This window comes from Saccostrea cucullata, unplaced genomic scaffold, assembly GCF_032062105.1.
Source record: "Saccostrea cucullata isolate Sc308-1 unplaced genomic scaffold, CSIRO_AGI_Scuc_v1 ctg15505, whole genome shotgun sequence".
Lineage (NCBI taxonomy): Eukaryota > Metazoa > Mollusca > Bivalvia > Ostreida > Ostreidae > Saccostrea > Saccostrea cuccullata.
The window spans coordinates 1-14,270 of record NW_026918465.1 but is presented as its reverse complement, the minus strand read 5'-3'; the positions used below and the strand labels follow the sequence as shown (position 1 = coordinate 14,270).

The 14,270-nt window shown below is 34.6% G+C and overlaps 1 protein-coding gene across 1 annotated transcript; it reads right to left on the bottom strand.

The window, feature by feature from the left end:
* Window positions 1-5,103: 5,103 nt before the first annotated feature.
* On the bottom strand, window positions 5,104-7,928 carry LOC134266509 (uncharacterized). Its single transcript, XM_062748738.1, has 3 exons — window positions 7,543-7,928; window positions 7,105-7,260; window positions 5,104-5,281 (listed from the first exon to the last, which is right to left on the bottom strand). Exons 1-3 carry the CDS (start codon window positions 7,698-7,700, stop codon window positions 5,104-5,106), a joined length of 492 nt encoding a protein of 163 aa, XP_062604722.1. The 5' UTR covers window positions 7,701-7,928.
* Between the last annotated feature and the right edge of the window lie 6,342 nt (window positions 7,929-14,270).

The window sequence follows — 14,270 nt, the reverse complement described above, 5'->3', positions numbered from 1 at the left end:
TCTGTACCTTATTTTGGTATGGGTGGAAACAGTTATGTTGCCCTCCCGAACACAGTTATGTTCCCTCGCGTGCAATCATTCTGCATATTAATTACGTCGGGTACGAAATTCACAGAGGCAGTTGCTAAGCATACGTAAACAGTTCCGCGAAAGTTAAAAAGTCGAGACAAAGTCTGCGATTTGTTTATTTGAATTCAGAGGAATATTAATTAGATAACATTTAATCTAGGAGAAAAATTCTTTAAATACAACAAAGATTATCAACGCAAGTGTGACCAGCAGACTGAAAACATTCTGCCATGAAACCGGACGAGATATTTCGGAATTATACTCAACGTACGTATATATGTACGTACATAGCGTTCAATAAATATGTACGATGATCAATTTGGGTTCAATGCTTAAAAATGTTATATAACATATATTATATGACTTAATTCTCGGGCAGCAATACCAGAATATTTGCCCCTCGGTGACAGCCTCTGCCTGCGGCATCGGGCGACATAACACTCCAGGGCTTTCCTGTCACCTTGGGGCAAATATTCTGGTATGCTGCTCTCGAAGCCATGTATTATATATATATATGTTGTTTGTTTGTCTATTGTTTATTGTTCTTCTCAAGAATTTTTCACTCATGGAGATGACACCACTTGCTGGTGGAGGGCTCAGGGCTGCAAAGAATGGGTGGACTTAACGCCCTATTTTGGATCTTTTTGAGACTACTCTAACAAGTTGAAAATAAAGTGATTCCAAAATATATTACAACCACTAGAAAGAGCGACGTATACATGGTTATTTTAGCTAGAACATATGTACAAAAGCAATGCCTTATTGCCTTGAATCAAAATTGAAACAAGGATACATTAGTGTCGTCTTCCGGAATTTGACATGTACCCGGAGTGGTTTTTAGTTCGCGTTATCAATATTAATAGGAGGCGGGGCTATCGATCGGTGTCATTGTTGACATTTCTCTCTCTCTCCATCTCTCTCTCTAGAAATTCGAATATGTGTTTTGAATATTACATTACAATATGTCATTATGTTGTTTTTTTTTAAAGTGAGGACACGCAAAATTAAAACATTTAATGTGCTAAATTCTGAAAACAGCACCAAACATAGTGATTTACATCTAGGTCAGGTTGAAGAATACAATGTAACTGTTTCCATGAGTACACTCGCAGGTGGACATCACGTGATGAATTGTAATATTTAACAGGTCACAGTGATTTTTCTACACCCAATTTAGGTCCGAATATTGGCCCTTTCCCCTCTCAAAAATTCCTGATTTTTTCCCAATTTCTGTTGCTTTTTTTCCCAACACAAAACCCTCATTGTTTTTGTAAAATATTGAATTTTTAACGTACGAGTTATCTAAAATGGAACGCTATTGTTCTCAGTCACTAAGACTCTTAAAATAACAGGAAGGAACAGCAGATTACTCTAAGTGTTTACAAGATCTAGAAAAACACATGGTTCTCCTTGTCAAACTTCTGTGTAAGATGCATGTTAACTGGCAAAACATAGCTTTATTTGTAAATCCAAGTACTAATAGTCCTACAAGAAGCATCCCTGATTCCACGAAAATCAAACTGTTTCCACATCCGGCAGATGCAACTAGTATTGCAGATAAAAATTGCAGCATTATGTTTAGCAAGGGTAATTAGAAAGCTTAAATAATTACTTTGAAAAATAAATGATTTGAAATAAATCATGTCAGATTATTCTATCTTAAACAGGTCGGAGAGAATACTCGAAATCGGGTATTATCCCTGAAATCGCGTATAATACTCGATATTAGGGTATCGTTGAATCCGCGAAATCGGGTATTCCGTGCAACTTTCTATAAAAACTAAAGAATAAAGCAACGGCGCATTATGCCAGTAACTGTTTCTTGTACATCAGTATCTTGTGGATTTATTTTTATTAAACCTAATTCATAAGGTTGTCAAATAAGTTTAAAATCACACGACAAACACTGCTGGGGTAACAAAGAGGACACAATGGCCTTATTATTTTTCCATATAATTTCTAAAAACAAATAACTACACTTCGTTTGTCTTTATTTCCCATTAAAGTATTCCATATACTTAATTTTTTAATTTGTGCACTATTCACAAAACGTGAAATTTTAAAGAAATTAAACGACTAACGCCGTGTTATGTATTTTTACTGAAAAATGTATGGCGTCCCTTTCTCGTGAAATATAAATTACTCCTAACAGTTAGAGAGTACAGTATAAGCGAGTCATAATTGTATATCTCTGCAATAATAGAATACCAATGTTATTATAAAGAAGAAAATAAAATAAGAGGAAATAAATACCCACGGGAAAACAGTTTGAAAATAACTAATTGAAGGTGAGTATCTCTTTTTTATGTCAATTTAGCATGAATTTTTATTCAAATACACCGTAAATTTTTTGGTTGCATTTTAATCGATACAAAATATACTATTTTACCTTTATTTTATGCATTTGTGTGAAAATTGAGAGCGAGAAGTCATATGAACAGGATTTTTTTTTTTTTTTTTTTTTTTGGGGGGGGGGGGTATAAATAAAAGTCAAATGAGTACATCTTTTCTTAAAGTTAAAATACATTGAATTTCTAAATATAGATCGAGGTACAGTCATATTGAAATATGAATTACATAGTCAAGATTTCACATTTCTTATAGTTTTTACGTTTATGAACATGTTAATGAACAAACAGAAATAATGGAGTGTTCAATTGCCTTGGAAACTCTTGTCTTACTTTTTGGGAATATAATTCCTCATCGGACATTAAAATTTCATAAAAATCGTAGCCACTTCCTTTCTTTATTATACTTTTTGATAGACAGGGTAAATTTTACCTCTTCACCTTCTATATTTTTTTTATATCGCTATATCTTATGCCTCATTATAATATGCTAATACAACGCACTATCTTATTGGTTCTAGACAATATGTCACAGTTTTCTTTTAGTTATTTTAACTATGATACGCATAACTCATGGCAATAACTTTTCCTAATACTCATCTATAATGAAAAAATGTGTTTAAAAAATAAACATGAATTCTAGTTACTTGTAGTCTTATATTGTGTTAAAAAAATAACAGGTAGCTTTTTGTTTACCTACAATGTATATGATTTTTATTTGATGAATAAATCTTCCCTACGATTAAAAATATATGACCGAGTTAACCGACCATGACATTCAAATAAAGGTCTCTTAGACACATGTAGAACACAGTCGAGAGGTTGTTTTGTCAGAGGTGGTCAAGAAGCCTTTAGCCCCCCCCCCCCCCTTTGAATCGCCAAGAAATGGTAAAATATTGATGACCTAGCGAAATTAAACGATCAACAGTTATGTTCTCTCATAAGCTGTATTCCTAAAACTATCACTGTCTCTGCTAAAATTTTGAATAAATATTCTGCAAATATGTTTGAATGATAAATAAAATAAGAAAAGATTTTCAAAAAAAGAGAAAGGTTCTTTTAGCCGAAATTTTAGATATTTTTATCATTACATTATTTATATATTCAAAAATAAATTTGATTTTATGCACAAAATGAATGTGAAAGTAATTAATGACGCATAATTAGATACGATAGACAATCCCTTCTTTATATAGCATCATATCTGGTGTGTGAAATGTGTTTCCGTATAATTTGATTTATTTACAAATTGTTCATGTTTGTCGTGTTGATGTGGAATTATTATAAATTCCTGAATTCTGATACTTTACAATTCTGTTGTGTTGGGAATGAACATTAGGCAGATGCTTATACTTTCAACATAAGGAAAAATATAAAGCAAATCGAACGCCTTTTTGTGTGCAGATCATGAAATGTACTGAGCTCCACGGGTATTTGTTGTCCCAAACGCATTAATCTTGACGTCCAAATTCTTACTTGGCTAGTGATATCTTCAGAAAACATGTGAGTCTAGATGAAAGTTAACTCGGCAACATGCGCCATTCCATTCTTTAAGTTTTATTAGGTGATTACACCTCCTATACCCGATTTCGCGGATTCAACGATACCCTAAAATCAAGTATTATACACGATTTCAGGGATAATACCCGATTTCGAGTATTCTCTCCAACCTGTTAAACCATGGCTATTACAAGAAGAATTTTCTCTCATGTCCTCCATAATGTCAGAGCAAAAAAGGAAATACATGTATACTGATATAAGTTGGTCACAATACCAACTTCCAATGTTTTTAAAAAAGGTTAAAAATATAGAACTGTGTTAATCTATTATTTTGTAGGAAAAAAAATGATGAATGATGTTACATTTACTTACATAGTTTATTTTACTTGCCAATTAAGATTACATTAGAATTTTTAAAATTTTTCCCAATTTGATACAAATGTCGACAATTTTTCCCAATTGTAAAGGCCCAGGCCCCTTTTAAAAAATGTAGAAAAATCACTGGGTCAATCGAAGTCGTAACAATGAAAGCGAGAAGTTTGTTTGGAACATGTTTTTTGTTAAATTAAGTGTCAGCGCACATTTGTCGGCTCTTCTCCTTTTAATATGACATTATTTTGTTCAATATACACCTACAGTTTTCGTAAGAATAGCCGACAAACATGCGCTGACTATGTATTCAGACGATGAAAAATGCGTGACCCTGATTATCTATTGATATTCATCAAATCTTCAGGCACCATGCCTTCGATATTTATTTAGTTTACCTCGAAAAGAGCATTTTAAATTCACATCCGTACCATAAATACACAGTTAAGATATCGGGGGTTTATATGATGGAAAAAAATTAACATTTTATGGAACTTAAATTTGCAGCATTTTTTCTGGCTAGTTAAGTCCACCCATTCTTTATCCATTTGTTTGGCACTCTGGGCTATCGAGCAATGAAGGAATTCTTTCTTATGCCAGTGTCTACAGCGACACTGGACATTTATACGGTCTCACCCGGAGGATCTGTCTACACGTCCCACAGTGGATTTGAACCTGCTACCTAATTATCAGCTCCGTACTCAATGACCTAGACCAGACAATCTAAGCACTGCCCCATGTGGGAAACTATAAAGTTTTATTACAGGACTGCTAACCATAATACATTTACAGTATACAATATAACTCAAAATTATTATCAGTGACAGATACCACTAAGAGATTTCCCACTAACCTCTCCAACTGTCGCTGTCATCAGAGATGGATTAGTTTTAAAATGTGTACACTCTCCCTGTAACTTGTATCTTAGATCTGGTACACTGGTTGTATCGACTCCATCAAGAGTCATTCTCACTTCTGGCGAAGCATCTCCTCTCCTGCAACATTTAAATTCATTATTATTACATTTCAATAATTATTATTTCTTTTAGGGTTTTGATAGATAAGAAATAAAAATCTAAATTCATGCGTCATAAAATACTTGTATATAAATATGATTTTAGATTCAGAGTATATATAGTGACAATCACATTACATGTATTTGCTTTATTTTTACTCTTGTGATTAAATCATCAAAATTAAGGCCAGGTAAAATTAATCTTTAGATTCTCATCCTAATGTGCTAAAAAATTGGGGCGGGTGGGCGGATTTTATTTTTTTTTTCTATAATTGTTAATTTATATATAGGCCTAAGTATTAACGAAACAATGGATGCCCCGTACACATTTTTTTTTTCATTACCTTAATGCAAATACATGTATGAATAGATTTAATTCTTTTCATATTCTTTTAAATATTATAAAAACTTTTTGCTTTAAAAATTAAATATTTATTGTTAATTAACAAATTATCAAGTACACATTATACGACACACCCTGAACAAAATGAGGTGGGGATACCAATAAATTGTGTATGCTTGACTTCTTATTTTGCAGAATCTTTATAAATGTTCTAATAATTATTCTACTGAAAAATATAGGCCTTCTCTTAAGTCTGTCTACGATGTTGTAGATATTTTTTTTATTTCAAAGCAAAGTCACACAGCTGGAGATCGTTATATATGACTTGACCAGGTGTCATTTTCCTCGTCTATTTTTACTTAGTTACAATCTAACATACTTGCTCCTGCCAGTGATGGTATCTATATGTGTTTATGCTATTTTTTTCTTCTCTGCCTTCTCTATACTGACAAATTATCTTTTCCTTACACATTTAAACTGCTTTTATTGCCAATTTTTCCCCATTCTTACCCAAATTCTTACTGTATAAAAATACATGAAAATACCCAAAAATCAAAATAAAAAACATCGGGGCGGAACATTTTGAGAGGGGCGGGCGGGGATGAGAATCTAAAGATTAATTTTATCTGGCCTAAACTAATTGGACATGAAATGGTTAAGACAAGATGTCCATGGACAACGATGTTCACTTGAGTTACTATGGCCCCAATGTTCTTCACTAAAGGTACTCCATTATAATACCTACCATTGTCACATCCTACCACCCAGGGTTCATAATTAAAACAACTTAGAATCTATAGTATCTCGAAAGATTCCACATTATTTTCAGCTTTTCTGGCCCAATGGTTCTTGAGAAAAAAATTTTCCTATATATAATTTTAATATTGTACTTTGGTTTTCTATTGTGGCCCCACTCAATTATGTCTGCAATAAAATGTAACATATACCTACATGCATGTGTTTGCATTGATGCCTAAAAATTGGGGACCATTTTGTTATTCCAACCTTGAAAAATGTTGTTGTGCGCTATGACCTAACATTTCAATTCTGAATTTGAATCATGAACCCCCACAGCATCACATTTGGTGGGCAGGTATGCAAATGAACATTTTATTTTTTATTTATGTACTATATGAGATATACAGCAAAACTCATTTAGTACGAACACGGATATTGCGAATTCACAGATACTGTATAGCGAAGTTATCTTGGATCCCCAGCTTTATAAATTTAACTTATTCCTTAATACAGATATAATGAATTACGGATATAGCGAAGTAATTTCATGGGTCCCAGTGACTTCATTATGATCAAGTTTTACTGTATTTTTATGTAAGTAACTGATTACCTATTTAACTAACCAATATTTGCATCGTTCGACGGTTAACACGTTAACCAGGTACACGTTGCCAACACCAATTTAAAACTTTAAATTTGTTACAAGCATAACACACACTCACATTGAGTTCAATAGGAATAGCCTGCTGAAGAAGACCAGAAGCTGACAGAATTCCCCCTCCACTCCAAGTCTCCCATGGGAACTCCATTCTCTAATTAGGTCAGAGTAATACTCAACATACTCCAAAATAGCCGTATGCCAAAAGCTAAAAAGGTGCCTATAAAAATAAAAAATCATTTTACATTAAAATGTATTTATTCAGCACAAAGTGAAGTAATCATACATGCCTTGCCACTTACTGCATTTCAGTGATTTAAAAATTTCAACAATTCTGTTATATAAACAATATATTTCTTCACCAACCAAGTGAAAATGAAAGACTGTAATGAAATCATGTTTCATATTAATCTCAGCGAAATGGGTAGAGACTAAAATTTTGGTCAGATGTCAGACCAAAATTTTAGTCTCTACCCCCATCTCGCTGAGATTAAATTCATACCAGGAGAGACTATCAAATGATGAAGTAGATCCTTTTGCCGACATTTCATCTTTAATTTTTGCAATTGCTTGTAGACATTTTTCAGTTTCTTTTACAACAGCAAATGGACTCATTGAATCAATTTCAGAAAATTCTTCATCTACATCTAAGCTCTGCATGCATTTTTTGGTTGATTCCACCAGAATTTCCTTAATCTCAAGAAGTTTAGTCCACAACTCAGCAAAATTTTTTATACGAAGTACCAAGTACAAGTCTTTCAGGGCTGATTCATATAACTCGGCTAATTCTGTTGCTTTGTCGTCATAAATGATTCCAAAAGATTCTAATTTATAAATATCCCATTCTGAAACACGGTCTTTACAAAACCTGGCACATTTCACTCGGGTGGTGTATGAGGGATGAGGGAGGCATTCTCAAATCAGAAGCTGTTGAGAAAGCTGACATTTTAAACCGACAATTTAAGTCGGTTTTCAGCCCTAAATCTCCCCTTACCCTCTCCAAGCTATGTAACATGAGGGTGAGTAAGCAACATACCAGTACCCCTCACTCAGCCGAGTCTACCTCTTTTACTGACCAACCCTCCCCAGCAAGAAGCCACATGCCGGAAATCAAGGTAACTAAAGAGGGTATAGAAAAATTGCTGAAAAACCTAAAAACAGACAAAGCAGCTCGCCCTGATCAGATTCCACCCATCTTACTTAAAGAACTGCACCAAGAGGTAAGCCCAATAATCCAAACCCTGTTTCAGCTCTCCTATGACACAGGTACATTACCAAGAGAGTGGTGCACCGCTAATGTCAGCCCACTATTTAAGAAGGGGGACAGATCAAACCCAGCAAATTACAGACCTATATCCCTTACCTGCATACTGTGCAAAACTATGGAGCATATTATAACATCAAACTTGGTAAGACATTTTACACAAAATAACGTCTTATATGACCTCCAACATGGATTTAGGGAGCGACGGAGCTGCGAAACCCAGCTTGTGATGCTGGTCGATGAACTTGCACGTAACATTCAACATGGTAAGCAAACTGACTTGATCCTGTTGGATTTCAGCAAAGCCTTCGACAAGGTCTCACACAACAAACTTCTTTTGAAACTACATGAGTATGGTGTTCGAGGCCGAAACCTAGCATGGATCAAGGGGTTCCTCAGCAACCGTTCCCAGAGGGTAGTAGTAGATGGCGAGTTCTCCACATCCATCCCCGTCACATCTGGGGTCCCTCAGGGCTCTGTCCTTGGTCCCACCCTTTTCCTCGCGTACATAAATGACTTGCCGGAGCATGTAAAGTCACAGGTTAGACTGTTTGCGGATGACACTGTCATCTATATTACTATAGATGGACAGGGATGTCAGTCAATGCTCCAAGAGGACCTAAGGAAACTGGAGAACTGGGAGACCTTGTGGGACATGGAATTTAATCCAAGTAAGTGTCAGGTAATCCATGTAACGACATCCAGATACCCCATTTGTAACAACTACCTACTTCATGGTCAGGTATTAGAGACTACATCATCAGCCTGGTATCTGGGTGTCGATATATCGGATAACTTGAACTGGAGCCAGCACATAAGTCGGGTCACAAACAAAGCCAACAGCTCCCTTGGATTCTTGCGTAGAAACATACCGACCAGGAACCAGCAGCTCCGATCAGCAGCATACAAAGCAGTGGTACGTCCACAGCTTGAGTATGCTGCCAGCGTTTGGGACCCTCACCTGGTTACACTTATTAACCAAGTTGAGGCTGTTCAACGCAGAGCTGCAAGGTGGGTGATGTCAGATTTTAAAAGAACATCAAGTGTTACAGATATGCTTCAAACCCTATGTTGGCGAAGCCTGCAACAAAGGAGGGCAGATGCAAGGCTTGTACTTATGTATAAGATCGTACATGGACTAGTAGCCATCCCCTCAGTACAACTCATCCCCCCAAGTAGGACTACCCGTTCATCTCATTCCCTCACCTTTCGGCAAATACAAACTACAAAAAATGTGTATAAATATTCCTTTTTCCCTCTTACTATAGTTCAGTGGAACAGACTGCCGGGCAGTATTGTCTCGCTTCCAGATGTTGAACATTTCAAACTGGAAGTGAGCAAACTGAATCACCCAAGACCATAATCATATGATAGTGTTTTTATATCTTTTTAACTGTGAATACTGTTTTTCTTAACTTTTTATCTTCACTAAAAATTTAATACTGTTCCCTTTTCACCGCTTTGAAATTTACTTTTCTATACTCTTTTACATCTTTTAATTAGCTGCGCACCCTACTCAGAGTACTCAGAATTTGAGGGCGAGTAGTACCGAGAGATAGATAGATAGTAACTGTCATCGCTCTCATACGTCTGTGAGCTTGAGGATGATCTTCCCCTTTTCCACGTTAATTCCGATGCTAAAGGAGATGAACAGGGTGATGAAATGGAGTTTGAAGAACCAGATGAATCTGAGGAATTATATGAATCGTCCATTCTGCATCATGATCCTCCAAAATGAAAATTTCTTTCGAATTATGTTGTTAGAATTTTTGGAATCTCGATCCCGAATGGGAAGGTATAATGCCCTGATAGTATAATGCCCTGATTGATCTGATTGCATATATTTACTAAAATAAAGAGTTTTTATGTGCATAAACAATATTATTTTTATTGGAAATTGTGAATATTATCATTTTATCAAAAATCATCAAGAAAATGCCAAATAAGATATTTTTATTTAGTTTTATTTGACAGAGAAATTGACAGGGGTATAATGTCCTGATTTTAGGGTATAATGACCTTATGACCTGATAGTATAAAAACTTCTAATAACCTAGCAAAACTTAAAAATTACAATTTGATTTAATAACTTTTAAGGATCATATATAAAAGTAGTTTAATTCAGTGTGGGCTAAATGATCTATTGTATATTGTTTAAAAATCGCTTTTAAAGTTTGCAAGGGGTATAATGTCCTGATTTCTGAGTGCTGCAAAAAATGCAAAATATTTATGTTTTAAAAGAATTGGGTCTTCGAGAGGTATTTATGTGATATTATTAGGGATGTCAACGAATAGTCGACTATTCGACTGTCAGTCGAAAGGACCGACTATCGAATAATGCGACCGACTATCGACTAAATAAAATACGATAAAAAAAAAAAGAGCGATAACTCTTGATTACAAATTTATCTGTTAATGAAAAAATTTTGACAAAATTATTTTCCTGAACAAAAACTGACTTTTCATTATCAACGTATAAAATGCATATTAAATGCTCTTCTATAATCTAATAATTGTCAATAACAATTGTTTTTCTGATAAATTATGAATCACTATGCTGGGTTTTGTTTCTAAAATTATAATGAAAACACAATTATTAAGTCATTACATTCCATGTATCCATAATATTGTTATTTTAGTAATGTTCAAAGGTTCACATACGGTAGCCGAGACACGTTTTGATAATTTGATAATTACTTTTAATATAAAAACACGCATACATTGTAATGTTGTAAGCTAGGGTATTTAACTGTTTTAAAGTTACGGTAATCGCCGAATTAACAATGTCACACGGGCACCTGACGTGTAGAAGCTGTTTATCTTATTTTATTTAAATGAGTTTAAAAATATTTGCTGGTAGTTTTCGATGCATATTAAAACTAAATAAATATAATTTCATGTAAAGTAAAACATAATAGCTACAAATCAAGTGCCTGTGGATATCTGTCAAAAGCATACGTAATCCATACACCAAAGAAGGATAACTCTTGCATAGTCTATGCAAACAAAAGTAAAACGGAAATCAAGATTTTATTATGAAAAAATGTTCCGAATAGTCGACTATCGTTCGAATAATGCAATCGAATGTTCGACTAAGGAAAATAAATATTTTGACATCCCTAGATATTATACATATATTACATGGCTTCGAGGGCAGCATACCCGAACATTTGCCCCAAGGTGACAGGAAAGCCCTGGAGTGTTATGTCGCCCGATGCCGCAGGCAGAGGGCGACATAACACTCCAGGGCTTTCCTGTCACCGAGGGGCAAATATTCGGGTATTGCTGCCCGAGAATTAAGCCATGTAATATATGGTATATAACATTTTTAAGCATTGAACTCAAATCGATCATCGAACATATTTATTGAACACTATGTATACATATGTACGTTGAGAATAATTCCGAAATATCTCGTCCTGTTTCATGGCAGAATATTTTCAGTATGCTGACACTTGTGTTGATAACCTTTGTTGTATTCAAAGAATTTTTCTCCTCAATTAAATTATCCAATTCCTCTGAATTCAAATAAACAAATCGCAGACGTTGTCTCGACTTTTTAACTTTCGCGGAACTGTTTACATTTGCTTGGCAACTGCCTCTGTGTATTTCGAACCCGACGTAATTAATATGCAGAATGATTGCGCGCGAGGGAACATAACTGTGTTCGGGAGGGGAACATAACTGTTTCCGGGGAACATAACTGTATCCGGCGTGATTCGGCAGTTTTTCAGGGCATATGTATAAAAATATTATATTTGTGATATAATGGGAAAACTTCTTCAAAAATGTTATATAAATATTTTTAAGTATCACTTAATTTATAAACTTTATTGTATTCAAAGCCATTTGAGTACAATTTAAATAGCTACATAGCCTTGCCCTACGTGAATACCACTGTATGCATAAAAAAAGAAATACATATATTTTGAAATTTGACAGTTTTTTCTAATATCATATAAACATCATAAATGACATCACTTTCCAAAAGTGAGCAACTAAAGTAGACTTCGTTTTCAAAGAATATTATTTTCTTACTTACATTGATCAAGAGATTTCACTTGGGGTGGGGGTGGGGGGTGGGGGGTGGCACACCAAAAATGAGATATAGGCAAAACCCCCAATAAGTAAGATATTTCCATAGGTGTATGCAAGCATTGGGTGTACATCTGATTTATTATGTCCATAGAATTTAATTAGTTTCCCAGAAATCCCCTATCTTTAATTTTTTATTGTTATTAATTATTTTTTTTGGGGGGGGGTAAGGATTTTTTTCCTTGTCGTTTTGTTATCAATCATTTCTGAGTCACAGGGTGTTTAGCTAAACTTTCCAAAAATTGCCAGTCTGCGTCCACTTTCTCACTTACGAGCTCCTCAACTATTTTTTTCTGGATTCAGTTCATCTGTCTCATTTTTATGAACATGCATTAAAAGCAAATTGTTTGTTCGTATTTGACTCATTGTTGATCTCAGTGATTTTTTTCAATCTTTTCAAGGCGCCGAATGAGCCCTAACTGATAGCGTTATAGTTGCAGGAAATTGGTTTGAGAATTTTTAGAATCTCGGCAAATTGACTTTTAACAGTATATATACTTCCTGCACTAAATGTTTAATTATTGTACTAACTGTCTTGTGTCTGATTAACTGTATATGAGCCTCGTCGGATAGAAATCACCAATATCATGTATAGGAGGCATGTAAAATGGTAAATGTGTACTAGTCTTTATCCTCTCTGTATGTTGCTAACAGTCAGGCTTATGTTTGGGAACTAGTGGTTTCGAATCCCACCACTACTCATGATCAGATAATCACAGTAGTGGATATTTGTATGGTAAACCTACTTTGCTTTCCATTTGAAAGTCTGAAAAAATTCAGCCACACTTGATACCGGTATATATGGAGTACAGTAAAATAGACTGGCAGTGAAGAACCTTTGGCTTCATATCTGTTTCATGCTTATACGAGTCGTGATCAAATGTCGTGAAAAATTAATGACTGGCATCTTTTAAAAATCTTAAAGGTACAGATTTTTTTACCGGGTGGTAAATTCCAAGTGAGGGAGGGGCTTATTCTGAACAGGTGTGAATGCCTTGGGGGCTAACAGTCTACCTGTTGTCATCTGTCTCCTAATCCCTATACACAAGAAGTGATTTACATGAAATATACAGTGAAATACCCAGATGTCAAACCTGTGTAGGGGATTTTGAGACAATTTTAAAATTAGTAGTAAAAAGGTTTTTCTTTAATTCATACATATATATTGATTTATTTTTTTACTGTTTGAATACACTTCTATCCATTAAAAAAAATCATATCATACTAATAAATTTAATGCATCCCTCCCCATGATCCATCTTTTAATGAAATCTTGATAATGTTTACCACATTTCACTTAGAAAAAATTTGTCACCATGAAACATGCTGAAAAAGATTGCTTGTAAATTCTTATTTGAATAAAAAAGGAAAATATAAGTGACCCACGACAATGTACTGCTCTGAATTTTTTCAATAACATTTCCACTTTAGGCTTACCATTAGTCATAATAAAATTAATATCAAAATTTCGTTTGAAAAAAAAATTAATGTGCTAACGGTTATTTAAAAAAATGCATAATATATTATAATCCTTTCATAGACTAAAGGTACATTTATTTCATATATTATCAATCTAAAAAAATTCATAGTCTTTCAGTCTCTGTATACCATGTTCAGTAAACATCAAAAGATCAAAATTTGATTAAAAGGTCACTACCACGAGTCCCAAACAAGATGTACTGGGTATACACAGGGACCAGTAAGTAACTGTCAATCAAGTTCCAGCATCCAATGATTGACCTTCACACACTTGATTGACAACGCTACCCAGACCAGGTATTTTTGAAGGCGGTGCTTAAAATCTCTGCCTTTAAGTTTGTTAAAATCATAACCCCCCAGGGATGGGGTGGGGTCACAATGTCTGATCAAAG